Here is a 23935-nt window from a genome sequence, read left to right on the forward strand (position 1 = left end):
AAAATTTCTCCAAGCCGATGTGCAGGACTGAGCAACAGTTACCAGAAACGTTTATTTGCAGTTATTGCTGCACAAGGGGATCACAACAGATACTCAAAGCAAAGGTTCACATATTTTTGCCACGCACAGATATGTAATATTGGATCATTTTCCTCATTAAATCAGTGAACAAGTATAATATTTTTGTCTCATTTGTTTAATTGGGTTCTCTTTATCTACTTTGAGGTCTTGTGTGAAAATCTGATTATATTTTAGGTCATATTTATGCAGAAATATAGACAATTCTAAAGGTTTCACAAACTTGCAAGCACCACTGTATCTTTCACACGTATAAGCAACCGATTCCAATGAATGCAAGTCAAAACCTTGCTGTTAACATTATTTAGTGGATAGCCTAAGCCCTACCATTAAATAGCCACAGTACCTAACCACTTTTCCCATAAAGATGCAGCTGTGCCACCTCAAATCCATATTTAGGTGCAATACTGTAGGTTATCTGTTTACTTTTTCACAGAACAAGGCATACCACTTTAACTGTGGAATCCACTAAATATAAGTATGATGAATAGTGCTCAAACAGAGGTTTACAGGGAAAATGAGTATTTAAGTATGGAAACTATGTCGCACAAGAAAATACCCATTTCCCCACAGGGATAGACAGAAATACACTTATAAATATACTGAAATGTATTTTAAGTGGTACATAAAAAAATTTAATATCAGGAACGCTGCTGTCTCAATTCAGACATTCTTGTGTATAATATATTATTATGATCTTGGAAATTATACATATCTGGTTACAATGGTAAACTGAAATAACAATGGCAGTGTATACATTTGTTATTATAGTTTTTGAATATGTCTGTTTAAATATTATATATATAGTAAATCTGCTGATATGAAAGGTTAGGTATGAGCCAAGCTAAGAGAGAATGTTAGCAGAACATGTATTGACTAGCTCTAAAAAGCAAATAACAAGACAATAAGAAATAACACCCCGACTATGTTGTAACATTTGTTGTAATAATGTTAATTTAATGGCTTACACAACCTTCCCTGTTAGACAGAAACTTTACATTATGAAACTAACATTTTGAAATGTTATTAAATAAAGTTTTCAGAATACCTAGAAAACCTGTGATTGAGATTTTTAAGAACCAAAAGTACAATAACATTCAGACAGCGGTTTTCTTGCCTAAAATGTTAGCTTGGAAAATTGATTTAGAAAATACTGTAGATTGTAAACAAATACTGGTGAGGTAATTAGCAGTGGAGCTGTAGGTTTATTCTGGTAAATTCATGACATTATTTATTATGTCTTGTTTACTATTCCCAAATGGGCAAATGTGTGAAATACAGTGATCACTATTCATCTTTTAACCAAGGCAATTATGGAGACAGTTTTGTTTCCTTCCTTCATTCACCCTTATTTATTGTGTCACCACTCAGAATGGGCTTTTAATTGAAGGCAATGTGAGTCGAAGGTCCATTTGTGCCCCTCTTCTAACAAAATGAGGGAACCTGAAATCTACTTTTACACTGTGAAAGCAGCCCACTAGCAAAATAATGAAAAAGAAAATAAACAGTAAGACCACTAAGTACATTGTAAACTGATCTCAATCTAAGGTCTATTTCAAGTATGCTGAGGGTGGAGAAGGCCATACTGACTATATTAGTTCTTAAATCAAGACCCACTGACCATAGAACTAAGAAGAAGAAAGACTTATAAGCTTATACAGAGAGGAATTCTGCATTGGGGTCTGAATGGAAAGATGTAAATAAGGTAGTAGGGCTCAAAAGCCTAGATGCTCTAAGAACAGCTTTTTTAAATTTCATCGGTCATTCATTCATCTTCAAAAACTGCTTCATCCTGATCAGGATCAAAGCAGATCTGGAGTCTATCTTTGGAACACTGGGTACAAGGCTGGAATACACCCTGGATGGCATGGCAATCCATTGGAGGCCACCTTGCATAAACTTTTACACACTCATTCACACCTAGGGGTAATTTAAAGTCTACCAGCACACCAAGGGGATGGGGTAGACAAGTTAGGGGTTTCTTCAGCATTCACAAAAGAGGTGGGTCTTTTGGTGTTTTTTGAAGACAGTGACAGATTCTGCTGTCCGGATTGAGGTTGGAAGTTCATTCCACCACTGAGGGACTTGAAGGTTACATCTTCCTGTATTTCTACTCGAATATTGATATATTGGAGAGCACAGGGCTTTCTCACTCTCAAAAGTTTACCTTACTGCAGTTACACTCTTTACATTAACTCAGCATCAGTGGTGAAGACAGCAGAGATGGTGGAGAGGTTTCTAATACCCGTAGGCTGCTCTGTTGGCCTTCCCATTGTGTATGCCCCCAATTAAATATATTTTGTGCAATATAATCAGTGGATTCAGAGCTTTTAAGCACTCAGAGACATGATGAATGATGGTAGAGAGGATGTACTGTATAGTAAAGCTTTGAGGAATGTGTCTGCAGTCTAAGGGTGGAGCTTATTGAAAGAGTCTTAACCTAATGTGAAGGTGCCAAACATCAAACTTGCTGTAATACTTTTATGCATGTAAAGACAGTATTTTACAGCAAATATGGCAACTATGTTTAACCCTTTAGAATCCTGTAAAATTCTAGCACTCCTTCCTAAATCTGTGAACATTTTCAGAATGAAAGGGTTAATTAAGATTAATGACCACTGCTTTAAACAAATAAGTTTTTATCTACAGTTTGGTGTTAAAATCAGTGAAAAACAACTACAAGCTGAAATTATTTTCAAGGTAAGTGACACCTCTTTAATATGAACCCAAAACCATATGACAGAACTCATACTACTGCGCCATTAATCAGCCAAGAAACAAGAGGACAAAATAACTCTGAGCTATACTGTAACCTTACCATTAATAAAAGCTGTGTTTAGTAAATATTAAATAATTATTACACATAAGCGAGTGGGATATTAAATACAAAAAAAAACATACTGAAACTAATATCAGTTAGACTCATGCAATCAATATGAAATATATTTTTTATTACCAAAAGTTTTTGCAGAACATTGTTGCAGACCTGTTTTGATTGCACCTTGATCTTCATACTAATCGTTTAGGTTCTCTAACAAATTCTGTCACCAAAACTGGACAGCGGATGATCAGAAAAACATAATCTGGTCTTTTTCCAATTGTCATCCCCCAGTTTCAGTATGTCCGTGCAGCCTCAGTCAACTTAAATGTGTTTCTGTCCACCACAGTTGTAAAGAGTGGTTATTTAAGTTTCTTTAGCCTTCCTGTCATCTTGAACCAGTCAACAAAGTGTTTCCACCTGCAGAACTGCTGATCACTGGATGTTCCTTTTATTGTTTTGTTTTTTACACCATTCTGGGTAAACTCTAGTAGCGCCTCCTAAAATGGGCAAAATTTTGAATTTTGAAGTACTTGCACAGCTATTTAAATTACAGTACCCTCCACTAATATTGGCACCCTTGTTAAATATGAGCAAAGGCTATGAAAAATTGTCTTTACCGTTTTTTGTTAAAAAAAAAAAAAAAAAATCACAAAAATACTCTACTCTCATGGATATCAAACAATTACAAACAAAACACAGGTTTATCTATATAAAAAAAATCATTGTTGAATATAGGTGTGCAACAATTATTGGCACCTCTACGAATTCATATGAGAAAAATATAAGTAGTTATATCATACACTTTCTGTCAAACTGTCAATCAAAGTAGTGTGTTTGATAATTTATGGCCTCTCTCTTTCCCTGACTGACAGGTCTGTAGGTACACTTTAATTTAAGACAGGTCTGGGGGGTAACCCTATCCACTGTATCAGTGGGTCAATCTGGCTAATTTGTGTCTGGTAGTGGTGGAGAGGGGTGTGTGGGGGGAATAGTCCCCCTCCCAACAAAAGGTCTTTATGTTAATGAGTTTGGTTTTTTGGTTTGGGTGAAATACGTCTGAAAAGAAATAATGTTTTAATATGGGCATGTGTTTGTGTTACTGTGTGGGGTTATTTCGTTTGTGTAAACACACTGTTAGAAAAGCATTATGTTTGAAATGTGTACATATATGAGTAGAGTATTTGTTTTGTGAAATAAATTAAAACAAATGTTGATTACGTTTAGGGAGGCTGGTCTGCCTTTGAATAAAAAAGTTTAGGAGGTAAAGCGTTTTTTAAAAAAGAATCTGTTTAAAAGAATCGCGTGTACTACATACCTTCTAAAACATAAACCTTTAGGAACTAAAAAGATTAAAAGAGTTGTTTAAAATAAATCCGTATTACATGTCTTGTCTTCCAAAAAAAACCAAAACCACATAAAACCTTTAGGAGGTAAAAATGTTTAAAAGAGTTGTTTAAAAAAAGAATAGCGCGTATTACATGACTTCTAAACAAAGATCCTTACGAGATAAAAATGTTAAAGTGCTGGCTAAAAGAATCTCCTTAACGTTTGAAACTAGGGGATAAGGTTTTTTTTCCAGAGGTGTATTCCATTCGCTGTGTTAAGCGTTAATGAAAGTTAAACCGAACCCACCTCACTCTCTCGCTAAACCCCGCCCACACATAAGTGTTTTCAGACACGCCTCTCTCTCTCTCTCTCTAAACACGCCCATACACGTGTTTTCATCATAGACAGTATGTTCTGTCAAGCTGTCAATCGTAGAGGTAGAAGTAGTAGGGCTAATTTATGGTTTGTGTTTTTCCTGACCGACAGTTCTGTAGGTACACCTAATTTATGACCAGGGGTGGTGGGGGTGGTGGGGGTAACCCTATCCACTGTATTAGTGGGTCATTTTAGCACCTGTATGTCTGGGTTGTGTCCTTCCTTTCCTGGGGGTGTGTGTTTTGTGTATTGTGGGAGATCTCCCCCAACAAATGTGTTTATGTTAATGACACTGTTGTGAAACGTGTTTCTCCCTGAATTAATCACACACAAATGTATACCTTTTGGTGGTATAAGAGAATGTTTGTTTCTGAAATTACTTTTGTGGTATTGTTTTATTTTGAAGCTTAAGGATGGTTTAAGTGAAATATGTCTGAAAAGAATATCAATGTTTAATATGGACATGTGTTTTTGTTACTGTGTGGGTTATTTCGTTTGTGTAAACACATTGTTAGAAAAGCATGATGGCTGAATGTGAATATATATGAGCAGAATGTTTGCTTGTGAAATAAATGAAAACAACTGTTGATTACTTGTTTGGGAGAATGGCGTGACTTTGAATAAACATTCACTGAAATAAAACCCCTGAAACAGATAAACCATCGATATGGCCAAAGAAATGTAAAAAATGTTTTTACATACATTCTAACCATAAACCTTTAGGAGGTAAAACGTTTAAAAGTGCTGTTTAAAAGAATCGTGCGTTTTGTTTCAACTATAAACAAGATTTTGGAAAATGGTTCACCAACGAGGATACTTATACAGAACTGCCGTTAAATACATACAATTTTGTCTATGCTTTGACATCCCATGTTCCCACTGGCTGACAGTCAAGTCGTGTACATTTAGGACCTCTGTAACACTGTTTGATCTGAATGTGTGGTCTTTCCTGGCAGTTGTCTGTCTGTGTGAGAGAGAAAAATGTGATTTCTGGGGGTTTTGCTGACCAGAATGCTTACAAATGTGTTTATGTTAACGAATTAAGGAGAGAGTCGTGCGTCTCAGTGCTTAAATAATGGTTAAGAAGTTGTAGTCAAAACACAGAAGAATCTCTGCAACTATCTGTTACAATGTCTGCTCCGAGAAATCCTAATACCCCTAGAGGAATGCTGTGTATTCACCGACAAGAGGACCTGTTGAAATGAGAGAGGACCTGACTTCTGCTCCAAGAAAAAAACCCAAGATGTTAGTTTGGCTATTTATTCATGAAGATATTGTAAAGACGTTGTTTAACCCTGAGCAGGGCGTCAACAACTCCAAAGATCATGTCTTAAGGCCAAGGGTTTTTCTAATGAGGTAGAAAAACATTTAAAGATGATGTTTTAAAAGAAATGGGTGTTTCGTCCATAATGGTAAAAAAGAAAAAATGGTTGTATTGCAATGTGAAATAAATCGGTGGAGACACACTGAGTACATTTCTGTTCCACAGTCTATAAGGATCCCCACCATTAATGTTTTTAGGGAGAGTAGGGACACCAAGGTGCATTACCAAAGGCGGGACGGGGAGGAACATCATCATGTGGGAGCCATTGGTGGACCCCCGCAGGTGCTGATGCCACCACTGCACATTAAATTAGGCCTTATGAAACAATTTGGTCACAGCTCTAGATAAGGAATCGGCAGCCTTCAAGTACCTTCAAGACTTCTTTCATAAGCAGTCTGAGGCAACATTCAAAGCGGATGTCTTCATTAGACCACAGATAAAGAAGATCCTGGCGTGCAAGAAAATCCCCAAGAAGCTCACTAGGAAAGAGAAAGTGGCTGGGAACAGCTTTGTGCTTCGGGGCTTCCTGGGCAATCACAAAGCTGAAAACTATGTGGAGCTGGTTGAGACTCTGTTATGGCACAGTGGGCTGCAGAAAATCTCTCAAAGTCCATATCCTTAATGCTCATCTTAATACATTTTAGGAGAACATGGGAGCAAACGCTTCCACTAGGATATACTGGACTTGGAACGCCGCAACCACATACAATATAATGAGAAGATGATGGGAGACTACATTTGGGGGCTGATTCAAAGTATAGTATGAATACAAGTTCATTTTGATTCACATGGTGTATTTTTCTGACTTAATGTGAATGAATGTCCTGGTCACAAAAGCAAAGTTTGAGGGGATTAATGGCCATTTTCTATACTTTTGAGGCATAGGCAATTAAAAAATAAAAACTAAAAAAAACCACTACCCAGGAACTAAAATTGAGTTGTAACTATTCAATTGAGCTTGTGGTCCCCACTTGTATTTCATTCCATATTTCATTCACATTTTAAAACATCTATTATTCTTATTCTGATACCTTATCATTTCTACAGTAACAACAATCCCATCAGTGACCTTTCCCCTGTAACAGCATGCCCCATCATGTTTTATTTCTTACTTAAGTATGTGTATGAAGTATGTGACAACTTTCATATAAGCAAATAAGTAATATCAGTTCTGTAACTCACTTGACAGTGTCGAATCAACTGGTGTGAGATGCACTCTTTGGCCAGCTGAACCAAACTCTTTCTTATAAACTGAGGGCACGTATACACCTTACACAAATGTTTCTAGACTTCCAAAGGTGAGACAGTCCAAAAACTGAGCAGTTACAAGCAATGCTGATGGTATGCTAACTGATAGCTACACTGACAAAGTTCCACACAAAACGTACAATGTTTATCTCTTACCATGGTTGCCATGATAAGATGCGTCCCTCCGACACTGCTGCCCTCCCACATGTTTCCACTGTAGTCCTTTGCTGCATGAACGGCTATGTTTTCCTTTGTGCTTAACTCAAATGTGAACACATAATATACAAACTTATTAAATGAAGCATGATCTGAGGGCAAACTAAAACGTCAGAATTTATATTTGTTCTGATTACAGCACTTTAGCTACAAATGCTAAATGCCAATTGTGCTTTAAATAAGAGCAGTGTATAATACCAGATGGAGAGCTGACACCCCCTCCTGGACAGTGTGTATGAACTGCAGTTGATCTACAGTGCAGTCTATAAGTAACTAACTGAATGGTGACAAATTAGTCTGCTTCAGCTCTGCACTCCATCACACAAATTAAACACTGATGTGCTGTATTACAGCCTTATTTTTTTATTTTTTAAAATACATACTAATCCTGTTTTATAAGAGCAATAAAAAGTACATGGTCATGATCCAAACCAGCAATACCACCTCAATTGTGAATTATGGCTGTATAGGCATGTATGGCTGCCAGTGGAGCTGAAGCACTCTCTTCATGTGGTGACAGCTAAATGATTTCTGAAGTGTACAAGAAGAATTCTGAAGAATATTAACTGCTCAAATCCAAGCAAAGCCATCAAACCTTACACATTACAATGCTGTATTTTAATCCAGTTTAGACTATGTGATTACAGTGGTCTTTTAAGATTATTACTTGTATGACAAACTGTATGAGATATAGGGTTGGGTATCGTTAAAGTTTTAACGGTATTACTACTCTTACCTATACTGCTTATCGATCCGGTACTTTAACGGTATTCTTATCGGTACTTTGTGTTGTGTTTTTTATAATTGTGATTTTTTTTTAATTAAATAAGTTTATTATTATACATCTGTATGTAAATGCACCAGTGTGAAGGCATTTTTTAATGTTTAAGATTTATATACTGCAGAAAATAATACTCTACAAATAATCTTTAAAGTAACTGAAAGTGATGTGCATTTAATAGCCTAAATGTTTACATTCTGATTTATTTCTTTATTTGGGATTTTAAAAACTCATAGAAAATTTGTTGAATGCATACTGTTGTTTCACCCGAATGAAATCAACAATGTCAACGTAAGGTAAGCAAACCAATTAGTGCGATTTTATATTTATTTTAAATGGTGTGAACAACATCGATTCAATATGAATTTAATGAGCAAAAAGATGTTGGATCGATGTCGGGGATGAACATTGTTTCAATGCCGCAAAAGACCTTGATTATGCGATGATTTTACATCATTGTTATTTGGGAAGGCTGCTAGCAGACGTACTTGATGTAGATGGGGAACCAGAGACAAGCTAGCTAGGCAGTCTAAAACTTTGCATTTCTCTGTCTGTACATAATGCACTTTTGATTGATGCTTTGACGGACTGCTTGTGTTTCTGCCCTTACAAGCAAAAATCTTGTTGCACTTGTGGCAACGAGCGTTGTCTGCATCAACTCTAGTGAAGTGTAACAACACTTTTGAATGTTTGGTTCTCTCTGCCATCATCACTTTGTGTATTAAGCGGGAGCTTTCGTGTTGTGTGTGCATGCTCGCTGTTGCATGTGAAAGACAGCCTCTGCGTGCGAGAGATCTCACTTCTGGATTGCAAATAACGAAAATGCTGACGAACGTCTTAATATTATCACAAATTAGAAATGGTTGGCGAGATAAAATGTGCAAGATAACGTTTATTTAGCAGTAATAAATAGGAAATATATTTTCTTAATTTCTCCAGTACTGAAAGCAGAACCGATAGCGTCAGAGTTGATCGATACTACGGTCTTTCATAATTTAGTACCGGGGCCAGTTTAATACCGGGTTTCCCCACCAGGTACCCATCCCTAATGAGATCCCAGTAAAAATCTATAACAGACTTTGCAATAATGTGTACTCCATGTCCGTTAATTGACAAAGCTCCTCTAATGGTAGATCTGCGATTCAAAAAAATACATTCTTCTTACGTCATTAATCAGTGCAGGTGTTCAGAAAATGGTGAACAGGGAAGCATGAAACAGTTTCACGTGAAAAATTTGAACAGAGCTACATAAATACAAGCTGTAATTCATACTTTACTTTTTTCCATGCTATGCCACTTTCTGCCCTGTCTTGATTAGACTATGATTAGACCTTGGACACAATGGCTGCTGGTGAGCACATCACATTATGCATATGCAAGTCCATCGATTTCAAATCATGACCAAAGAATCATTTTACGATGAGCGATTTTTGTCTGCAACAGCAAAACTGGGCCGAAAAGCTTACGGTGTAAACTTATAGTGACTTTAAAGGAGGTTAGATTTTTTAAAAAAATGTGAAAACTTTTCTTTTTTTTTTTTTTTTTTAAAAAGTCTATGACAGGTCAAACATGACATCTGGAAACAACTTCATTTCACTTCATTTTACAGAAGAGAACACTAAAAACAAAAGGCCACAAATGGCTACATTTCAGGTCCAACAGATCATCATCAGGAAATCAAGTCACAAACCACAGGCTGCCACTTATTGCATGGGTTTTGTACAAATGTAATAAATGTAATGATTTTATTTAGAGTAACATAAATTTGTTCAGTTACTTTGGCTGAAATGTGATCTAGAATAGTGCTGTTACTCCCCCTATGGTACACTCAATATAGAAACCAAAGCAGCAACAATATAAGGTAGGAAGTACTGTGCACCTCTGCATATCTCTCACTCCCTTTTTTCCCCCGAACCATAAGGAACCAGTACTGATTAATCTTTCATGCCAACTTTAAAATAAATTTAAAAAGGTCACGTTTCCACTAGAGTCAAACTGTTATGGAATCAGATGTGATAGTCATGTGAAAAAATAAGTACACCCCATGGAAATTGTTTTCTTTTACATATTTGGACAAGCAGACATTTGATCCTGTTTGAAACAGTGCTTATTAATAAAGGTGATACACTCTATCAAATGACACTAAATTGACATTTTGTAGTAATTTTCAGTTTAAATGAACAAAAAAACAGATCAGTCACATGGAAAAAGTAAGTACACCCCCACATTTATCACACCTTCAAACCCATAAAATTATAATCAGGTGTTCAAGATTGGGTGCCAGTGATTAAAACCTGCTTAGGGAGTGCAGGTGGAACCGGTCTTATTTATACCCCTCTCATATCTAGTGTCTGGTGTTCCCTTTGCTATTGAGGTGTGTGGTGTCATCATGCCAAGATCTAAAAAGTTCTGTAAGGCCTTACGAAAAAAGGTTGTGGATGCCTGAGTCTGGCAAGGGATTTAAAAAGATCTCCAAATTATTTTAAATACATCATTCCCCCGTAAGGAAACAATCTACAAATGGCGCAGATTTCAAATGACTGCCAATTTGTCCAGGACTGGCCGTCCCAGCAAAAACAGCCCAAGAGCAGACCATCTGATGCAAAAAGAAGTCTCCAAGAACCCCAAAATTTCATCACAGGATCTGCTAGTAAGTCTTGCAACTGTTGGTGTCAAAGTGCACTTTTTGTAAGGTTGGCGGTTTGATTCCCAGCCCACATGACTCCACATGTCGAAGTGTCCTTGGGCAAGACACTGAACTCCAAGTTGCTCCCGATGGCAAGCTAGTGCCTGCTACCATCGGTGCGTGAGTGTGTGTGTGAATGGATGAATGAGAACCAGTGTAAAGCACTTTGTATAAAGCCCACTTTATATAAGTGCAGACCAAAGAAGTCATAAAATAAAAATCTATAACAAAGTTTGTACTAAAAAAAAATAGGGTGCCTAAGATTTTTTACAGTACTGTGTGTATTATATATATTATGGGTTTTTTTGTTTTTTTCTTCTCTCAGAGTATTGCTGGAGACAGCAACCAAATTACCTGTTCACCACATTGCTGTCTCCCTATAGCCGCTTTTCATTACTGATGAAATTGTGTTTGTTTAGAGTGGTGGTTGTAGTGTCTGTGTCCTCAAAATCATCCCAGTCATATAGCTTTAAGACCCCAGTCACATTACCCCACCTCCTTCGGCCTCCTTTAGGCTTTGATAAACTGCTAGACAAATTAGCATTCTCGGGTTCTGGAGTTAGCTGACACACACACACACACACACACACACACAAAGTATGGTATATCATATAAAAGCAATCACACAACAATGTGTGTTGTGACATGTATAGTACTTTACCACTATTAAGTTTGTTTGTCCTATTTAACATTGATGACATTTTGCGATTCATCTGAAGGGCTTCATCAGTATCTTAAATTTAAAACACACAATACACATCAAAATAATAGGTCTTGGCTAAAACCAATATTCAAGACACATAGGTGTGAAAACTGACAATTTGGAAAAAGTCTCCAAAAATGAAACTTCTATATTCCACATAGATTAGCATGTTACTTGTCACCAAAGCCAATTTATCTGCTCCAGGGGCAGACAAAAGATAAATTCATTAGTTGCCCAGCATTCGAATAAAAGTCTCAGTGTGCTAACCAGTCCCATGTTTTGGCTGCCCAGAAACCTAATTGACCAGGCTAGATAATGTCAGCTAACATAATGTAATAACATGTCAAGTTTCTTTTAGCTAATTAAAGGACATTAATACAGAATAAATGAAACAAGTAAGTACAGTGCCCTCCACTAATATTGGCACCGTTGGTAAATATGAACAAAGAAGGCTGTGAAAAATTGTCTTTATTGTTTAACCTTTTGCTTAAAAAAAAATTCACAAAAATACTCTGCTTTCATGCATATCAAACAATTGCAAAAAAAAAAACACAAAAAAACACAAGGATCTAACTAAAAAACTAACAAAAATATCTTTGTTGAATATAGGTGTGCAACAATTATTGGCACCTCTATGCATTCATATGAGAAAAAATATATTTGAAATATTCCCTTTGATGTTTAAAATTCTTTTAGTACACCTGGGTGACTAGGAACAGGTAATTGTTCAATCATGACTTTCTGTTTCACAGGGGTATAAATATGAGGTAACACATTCATTTAGATTCATTTAGTCATTCATAACAATGGGTAAGACCAAGGAATATAGTTGTGATGTGCGGCAAAACGTTGTTGAGCTTCACAAAATGGGAAGTGGCTATAAAAAAATAACAAGCATTGAAAATGCCCACTTCCACCATCAGGGCAATAATTAAGAAGTTCTACTCAACTGGAAATGTTATGAATCAACCTGGAATTGGACGCGTGTCTATATCGTCTCAATGCACTGTGAAGAGGAGGTTCGAGTCGCCAAAAAATCTCCAAGGAACACAGCTGGAGAATTGCAGAAGTTAGTTGCGTCTTGGGGTCAGAAAGTCTCCAAAAACTAAAATCCGAAGTCACCTACATCACCACAAGATGTTTGGAATGGTTTCAAGAAAAAGTACTCTACTCTCATCCAAAAACAAACTCAACCTCTCACAGAGAGGTAGCCATATGGAAAAGTACCTCATGCCCATGGTTAAATATGGTAGTGGCTCTTTAATGTTTTGGGACTGTTTTTCTGCCAGAGGGCCTGGACATTTTGTTAGGATACATGGCATCATGGACTATCAAATATCAACAGATATTAAATGAAAACATGACTGCCTCTGCCAGAAAGCTTAAAATGGGCCATGGTTGGATCTTCCAGCAGGACAATGATCCAACACATACATCAAAATCAACACAAAAATGGTTTACTGACCACAAAATCAAGATCGTGCCATGGTCATCCCAGTCCCCTGACTCAACCTGTGGGGTGAACTGAAGAGGACAGTATACCAGCATGACCTCAAAATTTGAAGGATCTGGAGAGATTCTGTATGGAGGAATGGTCTCAGAACCCTTGCCATGTATTCTCCAACCTCATCAGGCATAATAGGAGAAGACTCAGAGCTGTTATCTTGGCAAAGGGAGGTAGCACAAAGTATTGACTAAAGGGGTGCCAATAATTGTTGCACACCTATAGGTTAAAAAATAAAGACAACTTTTCATAGCCTTCGTTGCTCATATTTACCAAGGGTGCCAATATTAGTGGAGGGCACGGTATATGATTGGGCAGCGAATTGTGTTTGGGCCCTTAACAAAAGTCAACGTGGTTCTCTGTCCTGGCATTGCACGTAAAAGCTACTAATCAAGTCTGGTTTCCATCTTCATTTTTCCATTATTCATTAATTATTCTTATGATTGAAACAATTTCTAAGAGATTATATATTTTGATCATATACTCACTGACCACTTTATTAGGAACACCCATACACCTACTCATTCAAGCAATTATCCAATCAGCCAATCATGTAGCAGCAACACAACTGCATAAAATCATGCACCAGCTTCAGGCTACAGTGGGCAGGTGAAGATTGTAAAAAGACCAAGCGATGCATTTCCAATTTCCAACTGACCAGTTTGGCTGAGCCCACTGAGCTGAGTGCTCACCGTACCATCAGATTCCTGTTCTTGGCTGACAGGACTGGAACCAGATGTAATCTTCTGCTGTTGTAGCCAATCTGCCGTAAGGTCAGACAATGTTTGATGTTTTGTGCATAGTGAGATGCTTTTCTGCTCGCCATGCGTCTAAAGAGTGTTTATTTGAGCTACCAAAGCCTTTCTTGTCAGCTTGTCAGATTGGTATCTGGACAAAAGAACTGCTGATGGGTTTTTTTTTGTTTTTCACACCATTGTGTGTAAACCCTAGAGATTGTTGTGTGTGAAAATCCCAGGAGATCAACAGTTTTACAGTGCTTTTAGGCCCTGCACTGCTGCCACATGATTGCCTGACTGGATAATAGCATGACTAGCATGGGACATGTGTTCCTATTAAATTGGCCAGTAAGTGTAGGTGGTGTTCAATTTTGAAAATTATTTTTTTTTTCACTTTTCCAAAATATTCTGACTAATATAAAAAAGAAAAAGAAAAAAAAGGTGCCTGATGAGATGGAACTAACACACCAACACAGTGGCATTGCTCACCTTGCTCTGCAAGCCTTTGTCATGTATTAGAGGAAAGCGTCTCTGCACTGCCCTGTCCATCTTGACCTCTGCCTTTTCTGGCCTTTTAGGAGGCTCTGGAAGGTGCTGTGGTTGATGGGCTGCATGAGGTAAGGTGAGCGGTGGGATCTGAGGAAGAGGTTCAGGCCTGAGTTGCAAAGGCTGTGTTTGTCCTTGGTCCCGGATCTGCTGTGGTGTGCCTAGGACTTGACCCACCTGAAAGTAGGGATAGCGCAGGGCCTGGAATTTGAACAGCATCATGAGCCGGGGTTAGAAGATGAGGAACGGTGATTTTAGTGTTTACATCTGATAAGACTGTGTAACAACAATTTTGTGCATCATGATATCACTTTTCGTAGGGTTGGCGGTTCGATTCCCGGCCCATGTGACTCCACATGCCGAAGTGTAATTGGGCAAGACAGTGAACACCAAGTTGCTCCCGATGGCAAGCTACCGTTTGGTGTGTGAGTGTGGGTGTGAATGGGTGAATGAAGCACAGTGTAAAGCGCTTTGGAACCACTAAGGATAAAAAAAAAAAGCGCTATATAAGTGTAGACCATTTACCATTTTCAATGTCACATTTTCCTAGAGGGGCGCACGGTGGCTTAGTGGTTAGCACGTTCGCCAGGGTCGGGGTTCGATTCCCGCGGCTCTGTGTGTGCAGAGTTTGCATGTTCTCCCTGTGCTGCGGGAGTTTCCTCCGGGTACTCCGGTTTCCTCCCCCAGTCCAAAGACATGCACTTTAGGCTAATTGGCCTAGTGTGTCCGTAGTGTATGAATGGGTGTGTGAATGTGTGTGTGATTGTGTGCCTTGCGATGGACTGGCACCCTGTCCAGGGTGTACCTTGTGCCCAATGCTCCCTGGGATAGGCTCCAGGTTTCCCCGTGACCCTGAAAAGGAGTAAGCGGTTGAAGATGGATGGATGGATGGACATTTTCCTAGAGGATGATATTATAGAACACTGCAGTATGTGCAGTGGTGTGCAGTATAACAACTCAGACCTGCTAACCATGAAGAAGAAGAAGAATGTCAAATTGAGTTCTTCTCAATGAGGGAATTGAGTAAATGTAAAAACTCATTACACAGAATAAAACAGCACATTTTCCATACAGTCCTTTTACAAATCTCTTGTCTAATGTACCTTGTACAAGACTTACAGAGTGCTGTTTGGACTCATCCGAGTACTTTAAATTATTTACAAAAAAACATTAGATTTGACACTTCGCTGTACCCTATTTAACTGTTCTGGCCAAAATTTTCCTAGATGAATGTGACTGAAAATGCATTTTGAATTCTAGTGTATCCGTAATAAATATAGTTAATAATAATAATGTTAGCCATGTTAAACATACAATGATATATTTTGTTCCATATTAATGATTTCAAAACCTTCTCCGTTTACTGTGACAGAAAGCATCATTGCATCGATCAAGTGGGAAAACTGAGTCGGGGCAAGGCGAGTGCACCGACCTACACATTATTACTGTGAGACGAGGGAAGGTGAGCAGCTTCCAGGGGGAATCAGTTAATATAGGAGAGTTCAAACAACCCAGGCAACTGTCAAGCATTCCAGATTCATATGTCGATTGGCTTATCTGCTGCTTGTAGTAGGGAGAAAAGACTGCTCTTTTGCCGCAATAACTAGTACTAGCATACTCCGAAATGCAGAGCTCCTATAGAAAAGTTTGCAAGGTTGACCGGTTTGAATACCGTTTACAAGTATTTTAAACTTTGTGTTACCTGGCAGGCTGCTGGCCGTCTTTTAGGGTCCCACTGTAACAGGTCTCTCATCAGCTGAATGGCTTCGGAGCCGGCGCTGGGGATCAGGGTGGCTAGACTGGTGGGCACGCACTGCGGCCAGCGGAAACTCATGGAGGCAGCCAGCTGGCATCCTTCAGGCCAGTCGTTCTACATGGTCAAAGGAACACATCAAATGCTCACAAAATTGCACAATTTAAGAATAATTAATTTAATAAATTTAGCTTGAAACTGAAATCATTTCCAAAAAAGTTACATTTGACTAGTCCTGGAGTATAATATTTCATCAAGTATCAAGTATCTTATCTAAGTATTTTATCAAGTATCATTTGATTATTACCTTTTTCGGAGTTCCCAAAACCTGGCAGATCTTGAACATAGTGTCCACCTCACTGGAGCCAGGAAACAGAGGTCTGAGCGTGTAGAGTTCAGCCATGATACAGCCTACGGCCCACTGGTCTATAGGAGAGCTGTAGCTTGTGGACCTGAGAAGCAGTTCTGGAGCTCGGTACCTAAATTCATGAAAAATAAAAAAAATTGGGGGACAAAAAAATAGATCAGTAAAGAGAAATGTGTGTATTGTGTCTAAGAAAATGCAACCCGAAATAAATGTAGAATAATACTGCATTGAGTCAGCAATTCTGCATTGTACGGCCAGTGCTGTTACATATTCATGATATCACGGTCACCTAAAGGATCACAAGAGATTTCTAAGAGCAAAAAAAGAGGAAAAGTTACCATCTTGTCCCCACATAGTCAGTGTAAGGAGGACGAGATCGTATCTCTTGAGCTAGCCCAAAGTCAGCAATTTTCACGAGCTCAGGACCCATGCACAAAACATTCTCTGGCTTCATGTCTCTATGAAAAAAGCCTAAAGGCAAGGCAAAACAGTTTAATAGGCAATGTTTGATTATTACAGACAAAGCTAGGAATGGCAAATTCTTAGGAAAAAATGTTCGGCATCAGATCTTTAGTATTAACAGTGTTTCTTACCACAAAGGCTTCTGAAATATTTCAGTTCTGATGAACACTTCTTATTTTTGATTCAGGGAAGTTGCACTTAATATTTAATTTATTTGTTCTCTGAATTCTGTTTGGCAGGTTATTAAAAGAGAAAGCTTTGTTTGTGAAACACACCATGTTTATGAATGAAGGCAAGTCCCTGTAGAATCTGAAACATGATATCCCTCACTGTAGACTCAGGAAACATGCAAGTTCTGGTAAAATAAATGGAAACACAACACAGCTGAGTAGTATACTTTACGTCTATTTTGAGAATGTTATGAAACTTGTAGTCTGTAGTCTACAGCTCCTCATTTTATTGGATACCTTTCCTTCATCAGCTGATAGAGGTTCTCCTTCATATACTCAAACACAAAGTAGAGCTGATCATTTTTCCAGATGACCTCCTTCAGCTTGATCACGTTGGCATGGTTGAGTTTCTTCAGGGACTGGGAATGAAAGAAATCACTGGTTTAACCATCGATATCACACACTCAACAAACCCCTGAATCTGAACATTTCAAATAAAAAAGAGGTTATTATAGACAGGCCATGGAAATAAAACAGGGTGCTGATGATGCCAAGTGAACTGTTATTATCTTTTTATCAAATATAATTGTCCATTGCAGCCTAAACCCAAAAGAGTGAGATCTGAAATTAATATAAGCAGCATACACGCATCAGCCACTTTATTAGGAACACCATACTAATACTATATGCACTGTGCTGCTGCTACATGATTGACTGACAGAATAATTGCATGAATGGGAATTCCTAATAATGTGGCCAGTGTATTCTTAGGGTAAAAGAATAATCTGTAAGTAGACCTGTGCTGATATGTGACTATGCAATATACGGAGACAACACTAAACACAGTACAGACAAAATATCTTGGAATCTGTTCTTATATTTATATAGTTCAGCTTTAATCAGTGAGACCTGTGCTATTTTAATGATCTCTATAATTAAATGATATTGCAAACCAATAATAAAAAAGCACATGCCTATTTATAAGCTGTGTAATTCCATGCATTGGAAAGGATTCATCATCTAGTAATTGTATTTGATAGGCTGCCTGCTTGATCACATGCCCTTTTGTAGGATTAATACAGGGACAAGTGGAGTTAGAAGCACTGCAATTTCAAGACACACAGAAAAGCACACAAGTCACCTACTATCTTCACTGTGCAGCTGCAGAAATTTGTTTTAAAAAAATGTTTTTTTGGTTCCAGCACTGCCTTAACCCTCTTGGGCATGGGGTTCACCAGAGCTTCACAGGTTGCCACTGGAGTCCTCTTCCACTCCTCCATGACGACATCACGGAGCTGGTGGATGTTAGAGACCTTGTGCTCCTCCACCTTCCGTTTGAGGATGCCCCACAGATGCTCAATAGGGTTTAGGTCTGGAGACATGCTTGGGGAGTCCATCACCTTCACCCTCAGCTTCTTTAGCAAGGCAGTGGTCATCTTGGAGGTGTGTTTGGGGTCATGCTGGAATACTACCCTGCGGCCCAGTCTCCGAAGGGAAGGGATCATGCTCTGCTTCAGTACGTCACAGTACATGTTGGCTTTCATGGTTCCCTCAATGAACTGTAGCTCCCCAGTGCCAGCAGCACTCATGCAGCCCCAGACCATGACACTCCCACCACCATGCTTGACTGTAGGCAAGACACACTTGTCTTTGTACTCCTAACCTGGTTGCCGCCACACACGCTTGACACCACCTGAACCAAATAAGTTTATCTTGGTCTCATCAGACCACAGGACATGGTTCCAGTAATCCATGTCCTTAGTCTGCTTTTCTTCAGCAAACTGTTTGCGGGCTTTCTTGTGCATCATCTTTAGAAGAGGCTTCCTTCTGGGACGACAGCCATGCAGACCAATTTGAGGCAGTGTGCAGCGTATGGTCTGTGCACTGACAGGCTGACCCCCCCACCCCTTCAACCTCTGCAGCAATGCTGGCTGCATTCATACATCTATTTCCCAAAGACAACCTCTGGATATGACGCTGAGCACGTGCACTCAACTTCTTTGGTCGACCATGGCAAGGCCTGTTCTGAGTGGAACCTGTCCTGTTAAACCGCTGTATGGTCTTGGCCACCATGCTGCAGCTCAGTGTCAGAGTCTTGGCAATCTTCTTATAGCCTAGGCCATCTTTATGTAGAGCAACAATTCTTTTTTTTCAGATCCTCAGAGAGTTCTTTGCCATGAGGTGCCATGTTGAACTTCCACTGACCAGTATGAGTGTGAGAGGGATGACACCAAATTATCACACCTGCTCCCCATTCACACCTGAGACCTTGTAACACTAACAAGTCACATGATACCGGGGAGGGAAAATGGCTAATTGGGTCCAATTTGGACATTTTCACTTAGGGGTGTACTCACTTTTGTTGCCAGCGGTTTAGACATTAATGGCTGTGTGTTGAGATATTTTGATGGGACAGCGAATTTACACTGTTATACAAGCTGTACACTCACTATTTTACATTTTAGCAAAGTGTCATTTCTTCAGTGTTGTCACATGAAAAGATATAATCAAATATTTACAAAAATATGAGGGGTGTACTCACTTTTGTGTGATGCTGTGTATATATATATATATATATATATATATATATATATATATATATATGACCTAAAACATCGTTACATTTTCACACAAGACCTACAAGTAAACCAAGAGAACCCAATTAATCAAATGAGACAAAAATAATATACTTGGTCATTTATTTATTGAGAAAAATGATCCAATATTACATATCTGTGAGTGGCAAAAGTATGTGAACCTCTAGGATTAGCAGTTCATTTGAAGGTGAAATTAGAGTCAGGTGTTTTCAATCAGTGGGATGAAAATCAGGTGCGAGTGAGCACCCTGTTTTAAAGATCAGGGATCTATCATAATCTGATCTTCACAACACATGTGCGTGGAAGTATATCATGGCATGAACAAAGGAGATTTCTGAGGACCTCAGAAAAAAAGTTGTTGATGCTCATCAAGCTGGAAAGGGTTACAAAACCATCTCTAAAGAGTTTGGACTTCACCAATCCACAGTCAGACAGATTGTATACAAATGGAAGAAAATTAAAGACCATCATTACCCTCCCCAGGAGTGGTCTAATAGTGCACGAGGTCACAAAGGAACCTAGAGTAACTTCTAAGCAACTAAAGGCCTCTCTCACACTGGCTAATGTTAATGTTCATGAGTCCACCATCAGGAGAACACTGAACAACCATGCTGTGCATGGCAGGGCTGCAGGGAGAAAACAACTGCTCTCCAAAAACAACATTGCTGCCCTTCTGCAGTTTGCTAAAGGTCATGTGGACAAGCCAGAATGATAAAATAGAACTTTTTGATTTAAATGAGAAGTGTTATGTTTGGAGAAAGGAAAACATTGCATTCCAGCATAAGAACCTTATCCCATCTGTGAATAGTAGTATCATGGCTTGGGCCTGTTTTGCTGCATCTGGGCCAGGACGGCTTATCATCAATGATGGAACAATGAGTTCTGAATTATACCAGCTAATTCTGAAGGAAAATGTCAGGACATCTGTCTGTGAACTGAATCTCAAGAGAAAATGGGTCATGCAGCAAGACAATGACCCTAAGCACATGCGAAGTTCTATCAAAGAATGGTTAAGTCCTGACCTTAATCCAACAGAAATATTGTGGAGGGACCTGAAGCAAGCAGTTCATGTGAGGAAATCCACCAACATCCCAGAGTTGAAGCTGTTCTGTACTGAGGAACAGGCTAAAATTCCCCCACGCCAATGTGCATGACTGATCAACAATTACCAGAAACTTTTAGTTGCAGTTATTGCTGCACAAGGGGGTCACACCAGATACTCAAAGCAAAGGTTCACATACTTTTGCCACTCACAGATATTTAATATCGGATAATTTTCCTCATAAATAAATGACAAAGTATAATATTTTTGTCTTATTTGTTTAATTGGGTTCTCTTTACATCAAATGTGAAAATCTGAATGTGAAAATCTGATGATGTTTTAGGTCATATTTATGCAGATAGATAGACAATTCCAAAGGGTTCGCAAACTATCAAGCACCACCCTATGTGGGAGTGTATTCAGATAGATGAATGCGTGATAGAACTTTTTTTGCATCTTGACAACAACTGTACTTACCTTGACCTCGCTGAGATTCATGCACTCCTCCCAGGAATAGAATTTCCTTTTCATTCTGCATAATGAAATAAAATCCACATACATACACACACTAATTCATGAACACTGATGATAACAAATAATACAACAGTAACACACTAACCATGAGCATACAGCCTGCAAAAAGAAACCCTGCTGGACAAAAGGACTAAAAGAATACAAATCACAATCTTGTTTTCCTTGTGCATCCCCCTGTGGTGAATCATGAACTCCACAGCTGTTTGGCAGTCTATGATTTAACATTCTTTTGACATGAAAAGTATCAGGCTACCAGAAGAACATCAACAGTTGATCAAAGTGTGCTAAATATAGTACAAAAACCCCACTTTATTCTGATGACCTGATTACAATCTTGACGACCTGATCATGGATGCATCTGGCAGAGCAGTATTTTTTCATCACATTAATTCATTTCAGATCAGTCGACTATGTAATCCTGTGCTGCCAATACAAATGCCTTAAAACGTAAATACTCCATTGAGTTAAATCAGTGGAACACTCCAGTGCTATTGTTCATGTCCCTTCTCCCATAATAACATCCTGTTCAAGTTAAAAATAGAGCAAACCCTAAACTGTGGCTTTCAGAAGACTGACAGATGGCTACATAATCACCAAAATGGGAGGCTTTAAACCCTGGATTCCTCCACATCTGAAGCGCCAGTTATCATCTTAACTGAGTTCGCTACTTGACTAGTTAGAAGATACACTGGTACATTTTTATACTCAAGCTTACTGAAAAGGCACTGGCAATCACTAGCTGCCTGCTTCAAAACACAGAAAGCTTCAAATGCCAAGAGTTCTCAAAACCTCTCAAGATACCACAATGGCCTCATTCTGGTGCTTAGACAGGCTAGGTAGGGGGCTCTGTGCTTTGTCAGTCTTGGTGTTGGTCTCTACGCTCTGCTAATTTGGGTCCAAGTTGCTGCGCTCAACTTGTCTTGGTCTGGAGCTCTGCACCCAGCTAGACTTGGTCCAGGTCACTGTACTCAGCCTTTCTCGGTCTGTGGCTCTGTGCTGGCCTAGTCTCGGTCTGATGCGGCTCTGTGCTCGCCTAGTCTCGGTCTGGTGCGGCTCTGTGCTTGCCTAGTCTCGGTCTGTGGCTCTGTGCTGGCCTAGTATCGGTCTGATGCGGCTCTGTGCTCGCCTAGTCTCGGTCTGGTGCGGCTCTGTGCTTGCCTAGTCTCGGTCTGGTGCGGCTCTGTGCTCGCCTAGTCTCGGTCTGGTGCGGCTCTGTGCTCGCCTAGTCTCGGTCTGGTGCGGTTCTGTGCTCGCCTAGTCTCGGTCTGGTGCGGTTCTGTGCTCGCCTAGTCTCGGTCTGGTGCGGCTCTGTGCACGCCTAGTCTCGGTCTGGTGCAGCTCTGTGCTCGGCTAATCTCACAGTCACAGCCTAGAGTGTCTTCAGTGAGCTACATTTTATACAAGATTATTTGTGAATGTGGCCCTGATCCTCATACCAACTCAGCAACAAAGACAGAAAACATTAGAACAGCTCGACTCACTTCTTGATGGCAAAAAGCTCACCAGACTTCAGGCAGCGGCTCAGTGTGACTGAGCCAAAGGTGCCGTCGCCAAGCTGCTGGAGGGCAGCGTAACGGTTCATAGTGCTGTTTTCTTTCTCAGCATGACATGCAGTTGTACCTGGCACCTGTTTGATGGCCGATCAAATGCAGCCAGGGTCTGTGGTTTGAGTGACACGCCTTGAAGTCAAGATGTTCGTGTGCATACCACCACCTGCAAAGTAACAGACTGACAGGGTCAACAGACAATTTGAGGATGGTCTGAGGAGTGGATATGCACACAGTAACTTTTTAATGAAGTTGAAACCAGTTTTAGACTGAAATTAAGATGATCCCAAAAATATTGTGATTATATAATTAAAAAGATTAGATGATGACACACCTGCGATTAAAGAAAATGGATGCAGACTTTAATGGGGTGAAGGCCAGGATTTTCTTTTATTTTGCTTTACCTTTGCTTTAGGCCTCAGTGCTCGGACAACTGAATTGCTCTGAGACACAACAGTTTATCTACACACCTCGAATATCTTTATGTACATGCAGACGTTTTTACTGACCTCCCTCTCTTTTACTGGGATCATCTTACGCAGTCAGATAACATGTTCCTTTTACATTGCTAACATTAAAGGTGCAATCCTGCCTTAACTTTTCTATTAACCTTTATGTGATTATGTGATAAATCCACAATGCCACTTGACTGCCTGATAATACTAATGCCAGTGGGATTTAACCCGTACATCATCTCTACTTAAAGAGAGTGATGCAGCAGCGCTTTATTATGTTAGTCTGTCCTGCTTTCTCACCACCACATTTATACACTCTGCTTAAACAGAGCAGGTTCTAAAGCTTCAACTTTCAAGCTACCACCACCATCAACAGCATCACGCTCGTCATCTCGTAGAACTCTCACTCGCCTGTACTCTGCTGTAACTCTGCACAACCTTGTCATACTTGTCAACTTTTATTATTGCCCCTGCTGCTACATTGAATTGCTCATTAATACCATACTGAGCTGCGAGTGAGAAAAGAAGCTCTTATCCCTCATGTCTGAGATGTCTGGTGAAATGTTTTCTGCTGTTAAGCGCCATCAGCCATATCTGGACAGGATTACATTTACATGGGGTTCTGGGGTAATTTCCTGTTTTACAGATGCTCCAGTGTCATCT

At 39.3% G+C, this 23935-nt stretch overlaps 1 protein-coding gene across 12 annotated transcripts in view; it reads right to left on the reverse strand.

The window, feature by feature from the left end:
* The window catches only part of LOC128604234 (serine/threonine-protein kinase ICK-like), a 32688-nt gene that overhangs the window by 7553 nt on the left and 1200 nt on the right, over positions 1–23935 (reverse strand). For 4 of the 12 annotated variants that reach the window (XM_053619195.1, XM_053619183.1, XM_053619192.1 and 1 more), the window contains exons 2-9: positions 22752–22983; positions 21214–21268; positions 17395–17516; positions 17203–17282; positions 16804–16936; positions 16406–16577; positions 16048–16215; positions 14289–14546 (exon numbers count right to left, since the gene is read on the reverse strand). In XM_053619195.1, the coding sequence (XP_053475170.1) occupies positions 14289–14546; positions 16048–16215; positions 16406–16577; positions 16804–16936; positions 17203–17282; positions 17395–17516; positions 21214–21268; positions 22752–22852 (1089 nt within the window). In that variant the 5' untranslated portion in view covers positions 22853–22983. The other 8 variants (XM_053619184.1, XM_053619194.1, XM_053619189.1 and 5 more) reach the window with 8 other exon arrangements.

The sequence above is a fragment of the Ictalurus furcatus genome, chromosome 29, assembly GCF_023375685.1.
Source record: "Ictalurus furcatus strain D&B chromosome 29, Billie_1.0, whole genome shotgun sequence".
In the NCBI taxonomy this organism is placed as follows: domain Eukaryota; kingdom Metazoa; phylum Chordata; class Actinopteri; order Siluriformes; family Ictaluridae; genus Ictalurus; species Ictalurus furcatus.